The sequence below is a fragment of the Xenopus laevis genome, chromosome 4L (genome assembly GCF_017654675.1).
Source record: "Xenopus laevis strain J_2021 chromosome 4L, Xenopus_laevis_v10.1, whole genome shotgun sequence".
NCBI classification, from domain to species: Eukaryota; Metazoa; Chordata; class Amphibia; order Anura; family Pipidae; genus Xenopus; species Xenopus laevis.
In genome coordinates this window covers 154,695,881-154,719,233 of record NC_054377.1, presented here as the reverse complement: position 1 = coordinate 154,719,233, position 23,353 = coordinate 154,695,881, and the positions used below count along the sequence as shown (strand labels likewise).

At 40.7% G+C, this 23,353-nt stretch overlaps 1 protein-coding gene across 2 annotated transcripts in view; it reads left to right on the top strand.

Annotated features, from left to right (window-relative positions):
- The first annotated feature begins 2,468 nt into the window (after positions 1–2,468).
- Positions 2,469–23,353, top strand: part of LOC108704056 (inter-alpha-trypsin inhibitor heavy chain H3) — a 31,706-nt gene continuing 10,821 nt past the window's right edge. For both annotated transcript variants that reach the window (XM_041591025.1, XM_041591024.1), the window contains exons 1-13: positions 2,469–2,576; positions 6,322–6,339; positions 8,531–8,697; positions 10,214–10,318; positions 11,135–11,297; positions 11,773–11,883; positions 12,157–12,282; positions 13,856–13,972; positions 14,046–14,214; positions 15,755–15,880; positions 16,572–16,753; positions 18,385–18,570; positions 18,788–18,927. In XM_041591025.1, coding sequence (XP_041446959.1) covers positions 2,484–2,576; positions 6,322–6,339; positions 8,531–8,697; positions 10,214–10,318; positions 11,135–11,297; positions 11,773–11,883; positions 12,157–12,282; positions 13,856–13,972; positions 14,046–14,214; positions 15,755–15,880; positions 16,572–16,753; positions 18,385–18,570; positions 18,788–18,927 — 1,703 coding nt within the window. In that variant the 5' untranslated portion in view covers positions 2,469–2,483. The remainder of the gene's footprint in view (positions 2,577–6,321; positions 6,340–8,530; positions 8,698–10,213; positions 10,319–11,134; positions 11,298–11,772; positions 11,884–12,156; positions 12,283–13,855; positions 13,973–14,045; positions 14,215–15,754; positions 15,881–16,571; positions 16,754–18,384; positions 18,571–18,787; positions 18,928–23,353) is intronic.

Genomic DNA, 23,353 nt, shown 5'->3' with positions numbered 1-23,353 from the left:
TCTACTTGGAGTAAGGTTCTTAGTGGGGTCCCTCAGGGCTCGGTATTGGGGCCACTTTTATTTAACTTGTTCATTAATGACTTAGGGGAGGGGATTGTAAGTAATGTATCAGTGTTTGCAGATGAGACAAAACTATCAGCCCAATTAATTCCATCCAGGATGTGGCACTTGCAACAGGATCTTGACTAACTGGCAATCTGGGCAGCTAAGTGGCAAATGAGATTCAATGTTGATAAATGTAAAGTCCTGCACCTGGGATGTAACAATATCCACTTATACCCTTAATGGGACTGCACTAGGCAAATCCATAATGGAGACGGAGCTTGGAGTCCTTGTAGATAATAAACTTGTCTGTAGCAAGCAATGCCAGTCAGCAGCATCAAGGGCAAATAAGGTCTTGACTTGTATTAAATGGGGCAGAGAGTCACGGGAGGAGGGGGTCCCACTGTATAGAGCACTGGTAAGGCCCCATCTAGAATATGCCCTACAGTTTTGTCTCCATCACTCAAACAGGACATTATTGTATTAGAGAGGGGACAGAGAAGGGCAACTAAGCTGGTAAAGGGAAAATCTTAGCTATGAGGAAAGACTCTCTCATCCCCCCTTGTCTCTCATCCCCCTTGACTCTCACCTCCCTTGTCTCTCACCCCCCTTGTCTCTCACCCCCCTTGTCTCTCACCCCCTTGTCTCTCACCCCCTTGTCTCTCACCTCCCTTGTCTCTCATTCCCCTTGTCTCTCACCCCCCCTTGTCTTTCACCCCCCTTGTCTCTCACCCCCCCTTGTCTCTCACCCCCCTTGTCTCTCACCCCCCTTGTCTCTCACCCCCTTGTCTCTCACCCCCTTGTCTCTCACCTCCCTTGTCTCTCATTCCCCTTGTCTCTCACCCCCCCCTTGTCTCTCACCCTCCTTGTCTCTCACCCTGCTTCTCTCACAATGAGATCCAGCTCAAAAGCACATAGTTACACAGTTACATAGTTACATAGTTAAATTGGGTTGAAAAAAGACAAAGTCCATCAAGTCCAACCCCTCCAAAAGAAAACCCAGCCCCATACACACACCCCTCCCTACTGTCACATAAATGATATATCCCCATATCTATACTAACTATAGAGTTTAGTATCACAATAGCCTTTGTATTATGTCTGTCCAAGAAATCATCCAAGTCCCTCTTATAGTCATTAACTGAATCATCACCCGGCAGTGCATTCCCCAACCTCACTGTCCTCACTGTGATGAACCCCCTACTCTGTTCCTTTAAATGAAACTTCTTTTCCTCTAGTCTGAAGGGGAGGCCTCTGGTACGTGATTCTCTTTATGGGTAAAAAGGTCCCCTGCTATTTGTCTATAATGTCCTCTAATGTACTTGTAAAGTCTAATCATGTCCCCTCACAAGCGCCTTTTTTCCCCCAGAGAAAACAACCCCAACCTTGTCAGTCTCCCCTCATAATTTAACTCTTCCCTCCCTCTAACCAGTTTAGTTGCACTTAGTCTCTGCACTCTCTCCAGCTCATTTATATCCCTCTTAAGGACTGGAGTCCAAAACTGCCCCCATACTCCAGATGAGGCCTCACCAGGGACCTATAAAGAGGCAGAATTATTACATGTAATAGAACAGCTCCTAAAAGAAGTTTCCGTAAAGCACCAATAGATTAAAATGCCTTTATTGGTACATTACATTCCGCGGACCAGGCTGTTTGCCGTGTAATGTACCAATAAAGGCATTTTAATCTATTGGTGCTTTACGGAAACTTCTTTTAGGATCAATGGTGGAGGATGGACCACTGATGGTACGTGCACCTAATACTGCTTTCATATTGGGGAATCCAGCTGACTCAAGCAAACAAGTATTATAGAACAGCTCCTAACGTCACTTCTGCCTTCATATTAGTTTTATTTTAATGAGCTGAAGAAATAACCTCATCAGAAGGGTTCTGCGCATGCATGCTTTTGTAAAGGAAAGGAGATCTCGCCATCAGCATAGGAAGGGGTTCTTTACTGTAAGGACAGTCAGGTTATGGGATTCCCTACCAAGAGAGGGGGAATGAGTGATTCATTGGTGGAGAGGAAAGGAGATCTCACCATCAGCATAGGAAGGGGTTCTTTACTGTAAGGACAGTCAGGTTATGGGATTCCCTACCAAGAGAGGGGAATGAGTGATTCATTGGTGGGGAGGAAAGGAGATCTCACCATCAGCATAGGAAGGGGTTCTTTACTGTAAGGACAATCAGGTTACAAGATTTCTTACCAGGATGGGGTAATAAATGAAAATACAAGGAAGGACAGATTGGATTAGGATTTGTTTAGGGAATGAAGTCTGTTTGGCTCCCCTTCTATTTATTCTGTTAATGACCTTTATTCCCATCAGACACAATGTCTTACACTAAATTCTACAGAGTCCCACTGAGTTTGTTTAGATATTATTCATTAACTATTTCCATTTCCTAATAATAGTGCAGTCAGAAGGAATATTCCCTATTCCAACATGGAACGTCTCCTGGTGATTTCCGCTCTCTTCCTCTCCCTCACGAATCTTACTCTCTCCGACTTTGTGGTGCCGGGAATAAGGAACATTCAGGTGGGTTTCACTTATACTTATAACTCTGAGACTCCTACCCTCCCCCATCCAACTCCAAATACCCCTCCTGCCCCTCCAACACTCCCTTCACTCTCAGTCTTTACTGAAATTATAACATTCCCTTTATCATCTTATTTGCTCTTCTCTATACTTTCTCTTTTTCATTACTGTCTCTTATATATTTATATATAGTGATCATACCCCCTTATATATTTATATATAGTGATCATATCCCCTTATATATTTATATATAGTGATCATATCCCCCTTATATATTTATATATAGTGATCATATCCCCCTTATATATTTATATATAGTGATCATATCCCCCTTATATATTTATATATATAGTGATCATATCTCCCTTATATATTTTTATATAGTGATCATATCCCCCTTATATATTTATATATAGTGATCATATCCCCCTTATATATTTATATATATAGTGATCATATCCCTTTATATATTATATATACTATATAGTGATCATACTCTCCCTTATATATTTATATATAGTGATCATATCCCCTTATATATTTATATATAGTGATCATATCCCCCTTATATATTTATATATAGTGATCATATCCCCTTATATATATATATATATATATATATATATATATATATATATATATATATATATATATATATATATATATATATATATATATATAGTGATCATATCCCCCTTATATATTTATATATAGTGATCATATCCCCTTATATATTTATATATATAGTGATCATATCCCCCTTATATATTTATATATAGTGATCATATCCCCCTTATATATTTATATATAGTGATCATATCCCCTTATATGTTTATATAGTGATCATATCCCCCTTATATATTTATATATAGTGATCATATCCCCCTTATATATTTATATATAGTGATCATATCCCCCTTATATATTTATATATAGTGATCATACCCCCTTATATATTTATATATAGTGAGCATATCCCCATATATATGTATATATACTGATCATATACCCTTATATATTTATATATAGTGATCATATCCCCTTATATATTTATATATAGTGATCATATCCCCTTATATATTTATATTATAGTGATCATATCCCCCTTATATATTTATATATAGTGATCATATCCCCTTATATATTATATATAGTGATCATATCCCCTTATATATATATATAGTGATCATATCCCCTTATATATTATATATAGTGATCATATCCCTTATATATTTATATTAGTGATATATCCCTTATATATTTCTATATTAGTGATCATGATCCCCTTATAATTATTTAGTGCCTATAGTGATCATATCCCTTATATATTATATATAGTGATCATCATCTTAGTGAACTTATATTATATATAGTGATCATATCCTATATATTTATATATAGTGATCATACCCCTATATATTTATATATAGTGATCATATCCCTTATATATTTATATTAGTGATCATATCCCCTTATATATTATATTAGGATCATATCCCCTTATATATTTATATATAGTGATCATATCCCCTTATATATTTATATATAGTGATCATATCCCCTTATATATTTATATATAGTGATCATATCCCCTTATATATTTATATATAGTGATCATATCCCCTTATATATTTATATATAGTGATCATATCCCTTATATATTTATATATAGTGATCATATCCCTTATATATTATATATAGTGATCATATCCCTTATATATTTATATATAGTGATCATATCCCTTATATATTTATATATAGTGATCATATCCCCTTATATATTTATATATAGTGATCATATCCCCTTATATATTTATATATAGTGATCATATCCCTTATATATTTATATATAGTGATCATATCCCCTTATATATTATATATATGATCATATCCCTTATAATTTATATATAGTGATCATATCCCCTTATATATTTATATATAAGTGATCATATCCCCTTATATATTTATATATAGTGATCATATCCCTTATATATTTATATATAGTGATCAATCCCCCTTAATATTTATATATAGTGATCATATCCCCTTATATATTTATATATAGTGATCATATCCCCTTATATATTTATATATAGTGATCATATCCCTTATATATTTATATATAGTGATCATATCCCCTTATATATTTATATATAGTGATCATATCCCCTTATATATTTATATATAGTGATCATATCCCCTTATATATTTATATATAGTGATCATATCCCCCTTTAATATCATTCTATATTTTATATTAGTGATCATATCCCCTTATATATTTATATATAGTGATCATATCCCCTTATATATTTATATATAGTGATCATATCCCTTATATATTTATATATATGATATACTATATATTTATATATAGGATCATATCCCCTTATATATTTATATATAGTGATCATATCCCCTTATATATGTATATATAGTGATCATATCCCCTTATATATTTATATATAGTGATCATATCCCCTTATATATTTATATATAGTGATCATATCCCTCTTATATATTTATATATAGTGATCATATCCCCTTATATATTTATATATAGTGAGCATATCCCCATATATATGTATATATACTGATCATATACCCTTATATATTTATATATAGTGATCATATCCCCCTTATATATTTATATATAGTGATCATATCCCCTTATATATTTATATATAGTGATCATATCCCCCTTATATATTTATATATAGTGATCATATCCCCCTTATATATTAATATACAGTGATCATATCCCTTTATATATAGTGATCATATCCCCTTATATATTTATATATAGTGATCATATCTTCCTTTGCTGCCTTTTATGTGCTATTTATCTCTTATGGACTTTCTATCATTAGGGGTGTCAGGGTGGTGCCCCCAAACTGTGTGTGTCAGTGCCTGAGTGGGGGACACAGAGTAGAGTGGGGGGCTCAGTGCTTGTGAGACTATGGTGGTAGAATAAGGAAGGTGTCACTGGGCCCCTGGGAAGTAAAATTACGGTGGGGCCCCATTAAACCCCCTGCACTGAGCTCTTGCAGTACTGGAAATATTGACACTGGGGGTAAAGTTCAGTCTCTTTCATGTTCCCAGTTCTGAGGAATCTGAGCAGAAACATTTAGGAAATAATAGAGGCAATAAATGTATTTCCATGTGATTTGGTGGTGAAATTGTTCAATCGTGTAAATTCCACAAATAAACAAATGTTGAGATTTATTGCTGTTTTCTAACAATTAAAAACTGGATAAATGATACATAATAAATATTCAGATTCTATATTTACATAAATATACATTTCGATATAAATTCATACACAGTGGTACTGACTGTTGGGATAAACTCCTGCTGCTAAAATTCAAATTCCCCCCAAATCTCTGATCCCCAAAACATTTCATCTCTTGTCTCAGATTTTACCTTTTTGAGCACTTGAACATTTGACTCTAATCCTGGCACTTAAATGGGTTGTTCCCCTTTAAATGAACAGTCAGTATGATGTAGAGAGGGATATTTTGAGATAATTTGCAATTGGTTTTCATTTTTTATTATTTGTGGTTTTTTGAGTTATTTAGTTTTTTTATCCAGCAGCTCTTCAGGGGGCAAGTTGGGGCGCTCTAGAGAGAATTGTGACTGTGAGTGAAAATATCACTGAACATATTTTGTTTTCTACCTGTACATTAACCCTTCAATGTTAATTAATGTAATTATTGTGTTTTCTCCCCTTTTCTTATATTTTCAGAAAAGAAGCCCCCAGGATGTAAGTACCTACCTGCCTTCCTGTTACCTTCCTTTCTGTTAACTTCCTTCCTGTTAACTTCCTTCCTGTTACCGGCCTTCCTATTACCTTCCTTCTTGTTACCTTCCTTCCAGTTATCTTCCTCCCTGTTACCTTCTTCCCGTTATCTTCTCTCCTGTACCTTCCTTATTGTTACCTGCCTTTCTGTTACCTTCCTTTATGTTACCTTTCCTTCCCGTTACCTTCCTTCCTGTTACCTTCCTTCCTGTTATCTTCCTTCCTGTTACCTTCTCTCCTGTTAGCTTCCTTCTTGTTACCTGCCTCCCTGTTACCTTCCTTCCTCTTACCTGCCTTCCTGTTACCTTCCTTTCTGGTAAATGCCTTCCTGTTAACTTCCTTTCTGTTAACTTCCTTCCTGTTAACTTCCTTCCTGTTACCGGCCTTCCTGTTACCTTCCTTCCTGTTACCTTCCTTCCTGTTACCTTCTCTCCTGTTAGCTTCCTTCCTGTTACCTGCCTCCCTGTTACCTTCCTTCCTGTTACCTTCCTTTCTGGTAACTCCCTTCCTGTTATCTTCCTGCCGTTATCTTCTCTCCTGTACCTTCCTTATTGTTACCTGCCTTTCTGTTACCTTCCTTTATGTTACCTGCCTTCCTTTTACCTGCCTCCCTTTTACCTGCCTCCCTGTTACCTTACTTCCTGTTACCTTCCTTCCTGTTACCTTCTCTCCTGTTAGCTTCCTTCCTGTTACCTGTCTCCCTGTTAACTTCCTTCCTGATACCTTCCCTCCTGTTAGCTTCCTTCCTGTTACCTGCCTCCCTGTTACCTTCCTTCCTGTTACCTGCCTTCCTGTTACCTTCCTTTCTGGTAACTTCCTTCCTGTTAACTTCCTTCCTGTTAACTTCCTTCCTTATACCGGCCTTCCTGTTACCTTCCTTCCTGTTACCTTCTCTCCTGTTACCTTCTCTCCTGTTAGCTTCCTACCTGTTACCTGCCTCCCTGTTACCTTCCTTCCTGTTAACTTCCTTTCTGGTAACTTCCTTCCTGTTAACTTCCTTTCTGTTACCTTCTCTCCTGTTAGCTTCCTTCCTGTTACCTTCCTTCCTGTTACCTTCTCTCCTGTTAGCTTCCTTCCTGTTACCTGCCTCCCTGTTAACTTCCTTTCTGGTAACTTCCTTCCTGTTAACTTCCTTTCTGTTAACTTCCTTCTTGTTAACTTCCTTCCTGTTACTGGCCTTCCTGTTACCTTCCTTCCTGTTACCTTCTCTCCTGTTAGCTTCCTTCCTTCCTGTTACCTTCCTTTCTGTTACCTTCTCTCCTGTTAGCTTCCTTCCTGTTACCTGCCTCCCTGTTACCTTCCTTCCTCTTACCTGCCTTCCTCTTACCTTCCTTTCTGGTAACTTCCTTCCTGTTAACTTCCTTCCTGTTAACTTCCTTCCTGTTACTGGCCTTCCTGTTACCTTCCTTCCTGTTACCTTCCTTCCTGTTACCTGCCTCCCTCTTGATAACAAGACCATTTAAGGCAACGAGTTATAAATTGGGGGCTACCCAGTCCAGGGAGACTGACTATAAAGTTGTGCCAATGGGCACAGCAATGACCTATAATGGACCCCAATAATGTTCTTCATGTGACAAAATGACTGTTTGGCCAATGAAACTGATTAGTTGGGGCCAAGTTTGAGCCCATAGCCGTGCCCTTCTTCTCCCCAATGGGAATATGTCCAAATAGAAATGAAACCCATGAGGGCAGTAACTTGTACAACAGAAATTGCGGGTGCAGCAGAGAGTGGGCTGATCCCTTTAGTTAGAGGAAATGTAAAGAGTTCAGCGCCTTGATATGAAATTACAATGTACCTGCCTGAAATCCACAAACACTAAGTATTCAGGGCTGGTATATACATCTTATAGAGTGGGGGAAGTAGAAGGGAAAGACAAATATATCCTGTACTGTAACTATACTGGGGGTAAGGCTTGTGGAGGCTGCTATTAACACTGTGTAATATGGGGGGTCAGTATGAGTCATGGGACATTTATATGATTTATTTGGGGGGATCAGTGTATGGGAATGGGATATAGATGGAGTATAAGAGGGGTGAGTATATAGGATGTATACACTGTGTATTAGGGGCCAATGTGGGATTCTAAGTGTCTGTCACACAGTTGGATTTGGATTTCTGACAGTTCTGTGACCCATTTGCTTTGGTTCCGTTCAGCCGTCGGATGACATAGAGATCTACAGTGTCAATATCCAGAGTCAAATCACTTCTCGCTTCGCCCACAATGTCATCACCAGCAGAGCCGTCAATCGGGCCGACAGCTCCCGGGAGGTCTCCTTTGATGTGGATCTGCCCAAAACTGCCTTTATCACCAACTTCACCATGTGAGTGCCCCCGCTTGTCTGTCTGTGTGTGAGTATAAGTGTGAGTATAAGTGTGAGTATAAGTGTGAGTATAAGTGTGAATATAAGTGTGAGTATAAGTTTGAGTATAAGTATAGTTGTGTGAGTATAGTTGTGTGAGTTTAAGTGTGAGTATAAGTGTTAGTATAAGTATGAGTATAAGTATAGATGTGTGAGTATAGTTGTGTGAGTATAAGTGTGAGTATGTGTGTATAAGTGTGAGTATAGGTGTGAGTATAAGTGTGAGTATAAGTGTGAGTATAAGTATGAGTGTGTGTATAAGTGTGAGTATAAGTGTGAGTATAAGTGTGAGTATAAGTTTGAGTATAAGTATAGTTGTGTGAGTATAGTTGTGTGAGTTTAAGTGTGAGTATAAGTGTTAGTATAAGTATGAGTATAAGTATAGTTGTGTGAGTATAGTTGTGTGAGTATAAGTGTGAGTATGTGTGTATAAGTGTGAGTATAAGTATGAGTGTGTGTATAAGTGTGAGTATAAGTGAGAGTATAAGTGTGAGTATAAGTATGAGTGTGTGAGTATAAGTGTGAGTATATGTGTGGTGTGAGTATAAATGTGAGTATATGTGTGAGTATAAGTGTGCGTATAAGTGTGAGTATAAGTATGAGTGTGTGTATAAGTGTGAGTATAAGTTTGAGTATAAGTTTGAGTATAAGTATAGTTGTGTGAGTATAAGTGTGACTATAAGTGTGAGTATAAGTATGAGTATGTGAGTATAAGTGTGAGTGTGAGTATAAGTGTGAGTATAAGTATGAGTGTGTGTATAAGTGTGAGTATAAGTGTGAGTATAAGTTTGAGTATAAGTATAGTTGTGTGAGTATAGTTGTGTGAGTTTAAGTGTGAGTATAAGTGTTAGTATAAGTATGAGTATAAGTATAGTTGTGTGAGTATAGTTGTGTGAGTATAAGTGTGAGTATGTGTGTATAAGTGTGAGTATAAGTGTGAGTATAAGTGTGAGTATAAGTGTGAGTATAAGTATGAGTATAAGTATGAGTGTGTGTATAAGTGTGAGTATAAGTGATAAGTGTGAGTATAAGTGTGAGTATAAGTATGAGTATGTGAGTATAAGTGTGAGTATAAGTGTGAGTATATGTGTGGTGTGAGTGTGAGTATAAATGTGAGTATATGTGTGAGTGTGAGTATAAGTGTGAGTATAAGTGTGAGTATAAGTATGAGTGTGTGTATAAGTGTGAGTATAAGTGTGAGTATAAGTTTGAGTATAAGTTTGAGTATAAGTATAGTTGTGTGACTATAAGTGTGAGTATAAGTATGAGTATGTGAGTATAAGTGTGAGTATACGTGTGAGTGTGAGTATATGTGTGAGTATAAGTGTGAGTATAAGTATGAGTATGTGAGTATAAGTGTGAGTATAAGTGTGAGTGTGAGTATATGTGTGGGTGTGAGTGTGAGTATAAGTGTGAGTATAAGTGTGAGTGTGCTATTTGGGTTTACCCTATAACCTCTCACATGACTGTTTCTCAGGGTCATCGATGGAGTCACTTACCCCGGGGTGATTAAGGAGAAGGAAGCAGCAAAGAAACAGTATGAGAAAGCCGTGTCCCGGGGGCAGTCAGCTGGGCTTGTCAGGTACCGACCCACTCAATATATCCTTCTCCCACTCACTATATCCCTCTCCCACTCACTATATCTCCCACTCACTATATCTCCCACTTACTATATCTCCCACTCACTATATCTCCGACTCACTATATCTCCCACTCACTATATCTCCCACTTACTATATCTCTCTCCCACCCACTATATCTCCCACTCACTATATTTCCCACTCACTATATCCCTCTCCCACTCAATATATCGCCCACTCACTATATCTCCCACTCACTATATCCCTCTCCCACTCACTATATCCCACTCACTATATCTCCCACTCACTATATCTCCCACTCACTATATCTCCCACTCACTATATCTCGACTCACTATATCCCTCTCCCACTCACTATATCTCCCACTCACTATATCCCTCTCCCACGCACTATATCCCTCTCCCACTCATTATATCCCTCTCCCACTCACTATATCTCCCACTCACTATATCTCCCACTTACTATATCTCTCTCCCACTCACTATATCTCTCACTCACTATATCTCCCACTCACTATATCTCTCACTCACTATATCTCCCACTCACTATATCTCCCACTCACTATATCCCTCTCCCACTCACTATTTCTCCCACTCACTATATCCCTCTCCCACTCACTATATCCCTCTCCAACTCACTATATGTCCCACTCACTATATCTCTCTCCCACTCACTATATCTCCCACTCACTATATCCCTCTCCCACTCACTATATCTCCCACTCACTATATCTCCCACTCACTATATCTCCCACTCACTATATCTCCCACTCACTATATCCCACTGGTTACATGCAGGGCCTCGGGGAGGAAGACGGAGAAGTTTACGGTGTCGGTGAATGTGGCGTCACAGAGTAAAGTCACCTTTGAGTTGATCTACGAGGAGCTGCTGAAGCGAAGTCTGGGCAAATACGAGATGTTCATCAAAGTGAGGCCAAAGAAACTCGTCCAAAGCTTCAAGGCAAGTTCCCTCCTGGGCCATTAGGGGGCGTCTCACTCACCCCAATCATATGAATTTGAGTCGGGGGGTGAGTCAGACACAAGTGAAGGGACTGAGGAGCCAAGGGGGGCACATTTCTCTCTCTCCTCATTGGCTGGTTCCTATAAGAATGGGGCATTGGGGGGACAAAGACAAGGGGTCCTGTGCACTTTGCATGTCACTAGCCTGGGACGACCAGTAGGGGCTCTAGTGTTACACTGTCCCTATTGTTTGTGCCCCAGTCAGGGGACACAATGAACCAATCACGTCACAGGGTTGTGCTGAAGTCCTGCCAGTGTCAATGTCATGGAGAGATGTGGGGCCCCTCCTGGGGGCTCGTATTCAGAATCAGATGAAAGGAAACCCCTCGCTATGGCTCTAGACTGTGGCCCTGGACACTGGGGGGCTTGAGGTGCATCATTGGGGTCACATTCCAGTCTCTCTGCTCCTTCTCCAGATTGAAGTGAATATTAATGAGCCCCAAGGAATCAGCTTTCTGGAAGCCCAAGGGACCTTCATGACCAATGACCTGTTGCCCCTGATCCACAAGTCGTTCTCTGGAGAGAAGGTAAATCCTCTGAGTATCAACTTCACACCAAGCAGGGGGGCCAAGGAGATATTGGGGCCACATGAGGTCAAATAATGAGCAATTCCAACATATATTGTTAATTAAAGGACAATCTCTGCTTATGTTGGGGGCCCTAAAATGAATTGACTGTGGGGCCCAGTAACATCTTGTTATAAAGGGACAAAGAAATCTTTATTCTTTTATATTTATAAATCAGTAGTTTTATTTCTTCTTCCTCCTTCTTCAGTTTCACTTCCAATGTCTTTTCTCTAGGGTCACGTCTCCTTCAAACCCACCTTTGACCAACAACGTTCCTGTTCCAACTGCAGCACAACCCAACTTGATGGGGATTTCACCGTCACCTACGATGTCAATAGAGAGACCCCCGGAAATATCCAGGCGAGATATTGGGGTTCCTTTATGAAATAGAGGGAGGGGGGCAACAAGTGCTGTTCCTGCTGAATTGTGCTTAGTACAGGGAATACCTATGTACCATAGTTTTATGGGATCTCTCTGTACAGACTATGAGCAAACTTAGGGGACTGTTCCTGCTGAATTGTGCTTAGTACAGGGGAATACCTATGCTGCCATAGTTTTATGGGATCTCTCTGTACAGACTATGAGCAAACTTAGGGGACTGTTCCTGCTGAATTGTGCTTAGTACAGAGGAATACCTATGCTGCCATAGTTTTATGGGATCTCTCTGTACAGACTATGAGCAAACTTAGGGGCTGTTCCTGCTGAATTGTGCTTAGTACAGGGGAATACCTATGCACCATAGTTTTATGGGATCTCTCTGTACAGACATGAGCAAACTTAGGGACTGTTCCTGCTGAATTGTGCTTAGTACAGGGAATACCTATGCTGCCATAGTTTTATGGGATCTCTCTGTACAGACTATGAGCAAACTTAGGGACTGTTCCTGCTGAATTGTGCTTAGTACAGGGAATACCTATGCTGCCATAGTTTTATGGGATCTCTCTGTACAGACTATGAGCAAACTTAGGGACTGTTCCTGCTGAATTGTGCTTAGTACAGGGAATACCTATGCTGCCATAGTTTTATGGGATCTCTCTGTACAGACTATGAGCAAACTTAGGGACTGTTCCTGCTGAATTGTGCTTAGTACAGGGAATACCTATGCTGCCATAGTTTTATGGGATCTCTCTGTACAGACTATGAGCAAACTTAGGGGCTGTTCCTGCTGAATTGTGCTTAGTACAGGGAATACCTATGTGCCATAGTTTTATGGGATCTCTCTGTACAGACTATGAGCAAACTTAGGGACTGTTCCTGCTGAATTGTATTGTTGCACACAGGCAGACCTTTCAGCTGTACTATCATTTTTGGGTAGTATTTATAGTCACAAGAGTGGAACAGGGACAGGCAGTAATGGGACATAATATAATCAGAACTGGGGCAGGTTGAAAAATCACCAGAATTCTTACATGGGGTGGCCGTTGGTATTATCGGGGTAAGTGGACAATGCAACAAGACAAGTGCATGAGATTTAACATGTGTGGAAGTGACTGGTGCAGGAAAGGAATTCTGGGACCAATCAGGGCACAGCACTTTCTGTATTAAGTCTTGACATGTCAGACACAATGAATATAATAAATATAACAAATATGTATATATATAATGTGTATAATATATAATGAATATAATGAATATACTGTATATAATGAATATAATAAATATAATGTATATAATGAATATAATGTATATAATGAATATAATGTATATAATGTAAATAATGAATATAATGTATATAATGAATATAATAAATATAATGTATATAATGAATATAATGAATATAATAAATATAATGTATATAATGAATATAATGAATATAATGTATATAATGAATATAATGAATATAATAAATATAATGTATATAATGAATATAATGTATATAATGAATATAATGAATATAATGAATATAATACAAGTTCTGCTGCTTATGGTGCAGGTTGTCAATGGATACTTTGTGCATTTCTTTGCACCATCAAAACTGAAAGGGGTTCCAAAAAATGTTGTGTTTATCATCGACAGGAGTGGTTCCATGTATGGCGTCAAACTGAAGCAGGTGAGATTTGGGTTTGGTAGCGGGTCGTGACTCAGGTCCAGTCTCATGATGACAGAAGCTGTGTTCCTTTCAGACCAAGGAGGCCCTACTGAAGATCCTGGGGGACATGAAGGAACACGACCACTTCAACTTCATTCTCTTTGACTCCAGAGTAGACGTTTGGAAAGAGTCACTAGTGAAGGCCACGCCAGACAATCTGAAGCAGGCGAAAGAGTTTGTTTCAAGAATTAAGGATGATGGAAGTTAGTGATGATCAAATTCCCTCATGTTGCTGCTCCTCTTTCTATCCCTGAGCTTGATTCTTTATAATGATGGGTAATAGATGAGGCCCTAACCCTTTCTCATCTCCTCAATGGATTCTCCAGCTTCTCTACTAACCATAATCCTCCCTTGGCATCAAATATCACAGGAGCTAACACTCACATTAGCTTGTTCTTCTTACAGATCTTCTCCTATTGAGGCCTCCTACTTAATCCTTTCTGTCTCTCTTAGAGTGAACTATTAGAGGAACTGGCTCTCATATTACTTTCTTCTCTCCCCAATCCCCTATTAATAGTTGGCAAGGTGGTGACATACAATGAGCAGGGGCTGGTGCAGATTAAAAGAAGCAGGGTCTGGTATTGCATTGGATATGATCTCAACAGAGTGGGCTGAGGGTGTAACTGGGCAGTCTCAATTAACAAGTTAATATGCTGTTGTCATCAGGTCTGGACTGGGATTCAAAATAGGCCCTGACATTCCAGGTAAAGAGAGGCCCAATCAGCACCCCAACTGCCCACTAAATAGTGACTTTCTATGGCATCTTCTGGCAGCCCCTCTGGTATTTGCCAAAACCCCAGTCTGGGCCTGGTTCTCATCTTGCCCTGCAGTTTCTGTCTCTTTCTACTTTTGCCTTTTGTCTCCATTCTGCCCTGTGACCACCATCTTGTCCAACTATATCCATTTTGCTTTACTCTTTCTTGCCCTGCCATCTCCATCCTGTTGTACTATCTCCATTTAACTCTGCCATCTCCACTCTGTCATACTGTCTCCATCTTGTCTTTGTGTATCCACCCTGTCTTACTGTCTTTATTTTGTCCTAATTTCTCCATCTACTACTGTCTCCATCTCCTACTACTGTCTCCATCTTGCCCTACCGTCTCCATTTTGCTCTAGCATCTCCATCTTGCCTTGCCATCTCCATCTTGCCCTACCGTCTCCATCATGCCCTCTGTCTCCATCTTGTGCTACCGACTCCATCTTGCGCTACCATCTTTATCTTGTCCTACTGACTCCATCTTGCCCTACAGTCTCCATCTTGTCCTACTGTCTCCATCTTGTCCTACTGTCTCTATCTTGCCCTACTGTCTCCATCTTGTACTACTTTCTTCATCTTGTTCTACTGACTCCATCTTGCCCTACTATCTCTATCTTGTCCTACTGTCTCCATCTTGTTCTACTGACTCCATCTTGTTCTACTGACTCCATCTTGTTCTACTGACTCCATCTTGCCCTACTGTCTCTATCTTGTCCTACTGTCTCCATCTTGTTCTACTGTCTCCATCTTGTCCTACTGTCTCCATCTTGTTCTACTGTCTGCATCTTGTTCTACTGACTCCATTTTGCCCTACCGTCTCCATCTTGTCCTACAATAATTATTATTGCCATGCTCTTGCGAGTTCCCTGTGGGGCAGTAGCATATTTATCTGCCATACAGTAATGTAAATAAATACTTTCCCAGAATAATTTAGAAGGAAATTTCACTCTTAGAATCTGTTTTCCAACTTGGTTCTTTTCTTTTAGTGACAAACATTAACGATGCTGTACTGAGAGCTGTGCCCCTATTGGATAATGCCCATGAATCAGGGGCCGTCCCTCGACGAAGTGTTTCACTGATTATCCTACTGACAGATGGTGAAGCTAACGTAGGTGGGTGAAAGTTACTGCCCTTCCCCTAAGCAATAAACTTAGAAACCTTGTCACCTTGCTCCCATCTCATTTTAGGTAAGGTCAATGTTTCCAAAAAGGTTGTTGAATACTGGGCAATCCCATGAGAGCACTAAATAACACTAGACTGGAATTCATCTACTGCTGGTCAGTTTCCCACCATATATTTGGTATTATATTGGTTAAACTGGTGAAGGAATGTGGCCACCCCAGCAGTAGGGATGCCCCAGTGATTAGGGATGCACAAAATCCAGGATTCGGCCTTTTTCAACAGGATTTAGATTTGGCCGACACCTTGTGCCTGGCTGAACCGAATCTGAATCCTAATTTGCATATGTAAATTAGGGGTGGGTAGGGAAATCACTTGAATTTTTGGCACAAAACAAGATTTTTTTCTGCTTTTTCCTTTCTTGCCCCTAATTTGCATATGCAATTTAAGATTTAGATTCGGTTTGGTATCCGGCCAAATCTTTCACCAAGGATTCGGGGATTCAGTGCATCCCTAGATGTGATGTGAACAACTGGATCTGTTATCCAAATGTATTTACACCCCAAATTTGGCACTCATTTTACAACCAGGAATAGTCTCCAAAACTTGGTGGGTCCTAGGCTGAGCTTATGTAGAATGTGGGAAATCTTGTCCTAATATACCCTAATATTTCTCAACTACAAGGTGAAAGCAACCCGACCAAGATCCAAGAAAATGCCAGGAATGCTATCAAGGGCAAATACTCCCTATACTCTTTGGGTTTTGGAACTGGGGTTGATTATACTTTCCTGGAGAAGTTGGCCTTGGAGAATTCAGGGGTGGCCCGGCGCATTTATGAGGACTCGGATGCAGCGCTCCAGCTGGAGGTAACCCCCTATGATTGTAGGAGGTCTATGTGTCATATGGAGACCTCTCAGCAGATCATGTTGGCTCTTCTGATTCTTGTAGTTTAGACGGTAGAAGGAAGGTGGGGAGCACTTTGGGGAGTTTCTGTGGTTGCCGAATGCAGGGGCTTAGTCTTGCTCATTGCTGTATATCAAAGGCGAATTCCTTCCATGATGTTTTTAGGCTTCTTGTGCCCCAATTAAATATGTTTATATGAACACAACAGAAAGAAAGAAAAGTTTGACCTCCCCACACCATTAGTCCATGATTCCTCCCATATGAATATATATATATATATATAATAACTGCGGTGTTATGAGAATTTATGTGGATTTATGTATGAAGAAGTAGCGGTAATAGCCTGGAGCGTAGACCTTTGACAAAGCTCGCAGTTAGCGAGTGAAACATTTATCATCCAACACCCTCAAACAGAGGATTAGAATCATGTGATGTAGACTCGTCACCGCTCTTAGACTCATTCCTCTGATACCCGTCTATAAGCAGGTGACATCTGAGTCGGCTGAGTTTGTATATAAATATATGTATATAGTTCTAATTATGATCAGTTGTAATGTACTTACCTTCATTCAGCGCCACTATGGCAGCTCCATTGTCACATTACTTTTACACCACCATGAACATTGAGTACATATTGTCATAATTTAAAGGGCAAGGCAAACAAGAAAGTCCTTAAAGTTACTGCTCATACAAGCGCCATGTGTGTTGGAAGTCTCTGCTGTGAGTGGTAGGGACCTCTGCATCCCTTATACTGGATTATATCTCAATCAATTCCACTGGAGACCTCACAAGTGTATCAGTGTGTGGTGTATCAGTGTGTGGTGTATCAGTGTGTGGTGTATCAGTGTGTGGTGTATCAGTGTGTGGTGTATCAGTGTGTGGTGTATCAGTGTGTGGTGTATCAGTGTGTGGTGTATCAGTGTGTGGTGTATCAGTGTGTGGTGTATCAGTGTGTAGTGTATCAGTGTGTAGTGTATCAGTGGGTCAGGGTTTTCCTGAACTGCACCCGACCATAACCGCCCTGCTGTGGCCCACACCCGCGCTTCTGGGGTCCTTTTATAGACCCGCGGCGACCGCCCCGCCGATGACGTCACAATGACGTCACAAAAGGGGCGGAGCGAGCAGACTTGAGACTATAAAACTGGAACCCAGAAGTCGGATGCCGACTGGGCACGAAGCATAGGCAGCTGCTCACAATACAGTAAAGTTGTCAGTCTGTTTGTTCAAAACATTGGGCACTGGGCACTTTCCCCAGCAGGGGGCCATGTACCCATAATCCTTTGTGTCCAGGTACCCCAGTCCCCACCCTTATGCATTAATGTCTTTTAATATAACACAGTCTCCATCTGCCTTCTGGGGGTCGTGGAGTATATTCAAGTAAAAAGAGCACATTATATTTGATAACAATTATTAGTAATTATCAGGATACACATCAGGGTGTCGCATGTCTAAGCGCCGACTGTGGGGGGGGGATTTCTGGGAATTGTAAACAGCTGAGAGGGTGGGTGGACTCTCCTTTATCTTAGTATGTCATTGTTTGCATCGCACTAAGGTTTACTTCCCCTTAATAAACATCCCTCTGTCTTTCCCTCAGGGATTCTATGATGAAGTGGCCAACCCCACCCTGATGGACATCGAGCTCCAGTACCCCGAAAACTCCATTTCTGATGTGACGAAAAACAAGTTCAAACATTACTTTGATGGAAGTGAAATTGTGGTGGCCGGACGTATCACGGACAATGACCTGAACTGGCTCACGGCCGATGTGACTGCTGAAGGGGTAAGTGTTATGTCTATAAGTGAACCCTTCTATAGGCTCCTAGTAGTCCAACAGCTTCTTCACCCTTCTCTTACTGCTGGACCATATTCAGCCTTTTATAGTGTCCCCTAGTGTATTGTGTTAGGCACCTAGTGATACAACTGTGACCCCAATCCATCCTTAGCCCCATGTGAATTCTGTAAATAGTATAATAATCCCAATGTCTGTGTTAATTCAGGAGACGGACACTCTGAAATACTCCGAAAATATAAAGGTGCAGGAAGAACCCGACGCAGAGAAACAACAGCAATATATCTTTGGTGACTTTACCGAGAGACTCTGGGCCTATCTCACTATTCAGCAACTGCTAGAGAAACGGTGAGGGTTAGGGTAGGGTTCCAGCCTACTGAGAAGGTTTGGGGGTATCTCACTAGAGAAACGGTGAGGGTTAGGGTAGGGTTCCAGCCTACTGAGAGGGTTTGGGGGTATCTCACTAGAGAAACAGTGAGGGTTAGGGTAGGGTTCCAGCCTACTGAGAAGGTTTAGGGGTATCTCAGTAGAGAAACGGTGAGGGTTAGGGTAGGGTTCCAGCCTACTGAGAAGGTTTAGGGGTATCTCACTAGAGAAACGGTGAGGGTTAGGGTAGGGTTCCAGCCTACTGAGAGGGTTTGGGGGTATCTCACTATTCAGAAACTGCTAGAGAAACAGTGAGGGTTAGGGTAGGGTTCCAGGCTACTGAGAGAATTTGGGGGGTGTCTCACTAGAGAAATGGTGAGGGTTAGGGTGGGGTTCCAGGCTACTGAGAGAATTTGGGGGGTGTCTCACTAGAGAAACGTTGAGGGCTAGGGTAGGGTTCCAGCCTCCTGAGAGACACTGGTGCGTATTTATGAAAGAGTAGAATTAAAGTTCACTACAGTTCACCAGAGAGGAACTTCACAACTCTCCAGTCACATTGTTTTTTTTAGGGTTTTTTCCACTCAAAAACAAAAGGACCACTCAAAGCTCACCTTCCCTGTGCTGTTCCATATGTTTCCTATCGGGAGCTCTGTCCGCAGCGTCTACTGCTAAGATCCACATCAACACCAAAGATATATATACATATATATAAAAATAAAAGTCATATAGAAATCTTCAGAAATCCAAGTGCGGAGTCCGTGCGGGTCCATGTGAAGGTTTCTATATGACTTTTTGACCCACAGCTGTTTGACCAGTCTGGATTTGACTGCGGCTGCTTGGTATTTAGAAGGACCCGCACTTCAATATCAGTAGGGATGCACCAAATCCACTATTTTGGATTCGGCCGAACCCCCGAATCCTTCACGAAAGATTCGGCCGAATACCAAACCGAATCCAAACCCTGATTTGCATATGCAAATTAGGAGTGGGAAGGGGAAAACATTTTTTACTTTCTTGTTTTCTGACAAAAAGTCACTCAATTTCCTTCCCCGCCCCTAATTTGCATATGCAAATCAAGATTTGGATTCGGTTCGGCTAGGCAGAAGGATTCGGCCGAATACAAATCCTGCTGAAAAAGGCCGAATCCTGGCCGATTCCCGAACCGAATCCTGGATTCAGTGCATCCCTAAATATCAGTGAAGAATCACACTTTAATATTCATATTTGTGCATCCAACATTTCAGCCTACATTAGGACTTTTATGTGGGTGGAAACATTGGATGCACAAGTATGAATATTAAAGTGTGATTCTTCATTGATATTGGAGTGCAGTTGGTTCTGGTTACGTTTATATATATAGACCTTGTAGAACAAGACAGGGAACTAACAAAAGGTAATGGCCCTCATTCAGTCATTCCTGTGCAAAAACCCTGTGCCTCTTGCCCCTCTGCAAAATCCAATCAAACTATAGACCAACGAGCCAATAAGAAAAAATATGCCCCACACAGAACTGGTGGAGAAAGCCCATAAGTCCACGTGTATTTCATTAGACAATTCAACAGTAACCTTCATAACATCAACACCCAGAGGATTAAATTGGCCTCCACAGGAGCAGCCTCAGGAGGACTTTTGGTGGATTACTCTTCTGAAAGTCTTTCATTAACCTATGAACATTTTCTTCAGGTCCCTGGCAATTTTCTTCATTAGGAAAGGTCTTACACTTAGTAAAATACTGTAAATTCCAGCCCCAAACTCTGGAATCCAAAATTCGTTCAACCTAAAACTTAAGCAAGAGCTGGTGTTGGAGGAGGAGCAGAGTGACCTGGAAAAGTATTGTGGACAACCCTTTTTAGAAGAACAGCATGAAAAACTGGATGAATCTGGTGACTGGATTAATAATACTTTAAATAGGGAAGGGTCCCAAGATCCACAATAAAATCCATAGTAATGGAGCCCCCAAGGCTTTCAGGAGGTGGAATAGGAACAGACCAAATGTTTTGCACAAGAAGAGTTTGATTTGCACAAGATCGACATGAATGAATATAAGCGATACAGTATTTCCAGTGGGAAAAAAACACCTATCCAAATCCAGTCTTACAAATGCCCATATATCCAGCCAGAGGATGAGCATGAAGTCTTAGAGCATCCAAATGGAAGGAAGGAGAAGTCATTATTGTGAAAAAGAAACTTATCCTGTTGATAACGTTTCTCAGGATTAGGGTAATCATTAATACACTGATGGCTCTTTTTGAGGTTGTCGATGAAATAGAATGAAGTACCAGACCGACAGTCTGGAATAAGCATCTTATTTATTATTTTTATAATCAGGTTTTTAAATACTATGACACTGAAAAAGAGAGAGGAAAAGGGCCAAACTTGCTTGACCCAATGGCTGCTTTGGAGGCATCATCAAGAAAATGCCGCTTTATTTCGGGTTAACTCAAGTGTCAGGGGCATTACACAGTCCAAATTGCATGAGAATATTCAAAATGCCTGTAACGAGAACAACACACAATTTTCTATTCACCCCCTTACATGTGCCCCTGAGATTTAACTTAGAGAAGACTTTAGCATGAGTCTTTGGAACAGTTCAGAAGTAAGAGTAAAGGTGGCCATACACGGGCCGATAAAAGCTGCCGACAGACCGAGTCGGCAGCTTATTGGCCCGTGTATGGGGGCCCCCGACGGGCTTCCCCGATCGAGATCTGGCCGAAAGTCGGCCAGATCTCGATCGGATGGGATTAAAAATCCCGTCGGATCGCGGCTGCATCTGTTCGTTGATGCGGTCCCGCGATCCGACCGCCCGTTTGGCGAACGCTAGGATCCGATCGTTGGGCCCTAGGGCCCATGATCGGATCAGCCCGATATTGCCCACCTCAAGGTGGGCATATCGGAGGGAGATCCGCTCGTTTGGCGACATCGCCAAACGAGCGGATCTATCCGTGTATGGCCACCTTAAGATGGGTAGAAATTCAGTAGTCAATACAGGGTCTAAAAGAATCATCCTCCTTTTCAGCAGAAGTAGAGGGACCCCAGGATTTTCATCAACATATTCCTTCCCAGTGGATAACTCAGGCTCAGAAAGAGAATACATTGGGAATGGCAGCACAAGGAAGAAGATCAATAGGCCAATTAAACCCTCTATGATGGGGAAGATGCTCAGCCCCCTTATTAAAAACATCCGAGAAAACATGGTAAACTTGTGCAACAGATTGAAGTATATCATCTACCAAAGGCACGAGAAGAAAGAAAACAACTTTGAAGCCAATATCTGGAATTAAAGGTTATAGTCCTAGAATGCCAGTCAGTACTAGGATTATGCATTTACGACCAAAGTTTTCCAAGGATACCAGGGAAAATTAAAAATTCCAACACATCAAACTTTATTAATTCACAAGGCGCCAATAAAGACCAAGTGAAAATAGGTGAACTTTCAAATGTATTCAAAAGGATCCACACACACAATTGTTTGTAGTAGGAGAACTTACCCCTTTTATTTTGCTACCAACAGTATCAACGTTTAGTCCTGATGAAGGGGGGAATGATGAAGGGAGGGGGCCCTCCCCGAAACGTTGATACTGTTGGCAGCAAAATAAAAGGGGTAAGCTCTCCTACTACAAACAATTGTGTGTGTGGATCCTTTTGAATACATTTGATTTTGCTAAGGGACCCGGCTGGGTCAACGGAGGACCAGCACCACCAGTGCAGTGGAAGTGAACTACAGGTGTGAAGTTATATAATCACATACATTTGATTCATCTTGATGGGAATTTAAGGTTTTGGATAAAGGAGAGTTGTTTACACTTGGGAAGGCCTGATTGCTGAAGCACAAGCCTCTATCACAGCATCTGTCTCAGTTATTCTTCTGTCCAACGGCAATGAGATATATGAAGAAGAAAAAGTTAGAAATGAGGCTGAGGTGAGGGACAAATGGTTAAAGAGATATGAGTAGAAATGTTACCATCACGGCTTGTTGGGCAGTTCTTGGGAATGGGACCAACTTGTCCACAATAAAAAATAGACAAGTTGATGGACAGAGGAGCCTTAGGAAGGACCAATTCAGGGAAAGAGGAGCTGGAACCTGTGTCTCTCTCTAATACATCTGTCAATTGAAGAGAGAGTTGAATCAAGTGCCCCAAGGAATCAGGAATATCAACCCTGGTGAGTTCATCTGTAAGAAGAACAGACAGACCCATGTGTAATTAGCGCTTTAGAGCCTTGTCATTGACCAAGAGAACTTATAGTGGCCTCCACTGTTTCTGCATGGTGGGGATCATTATATAAAGTAGCCATATTCTGTTTGAACAGCTGATCAGGTTGACCCTGGAGCAGAGAGACCTTTCCAGAGGGATTGTGTGTTGTATCAACTTTGACGCCGGTGCCCGTTATGACACCGGGAGGCGTCAAA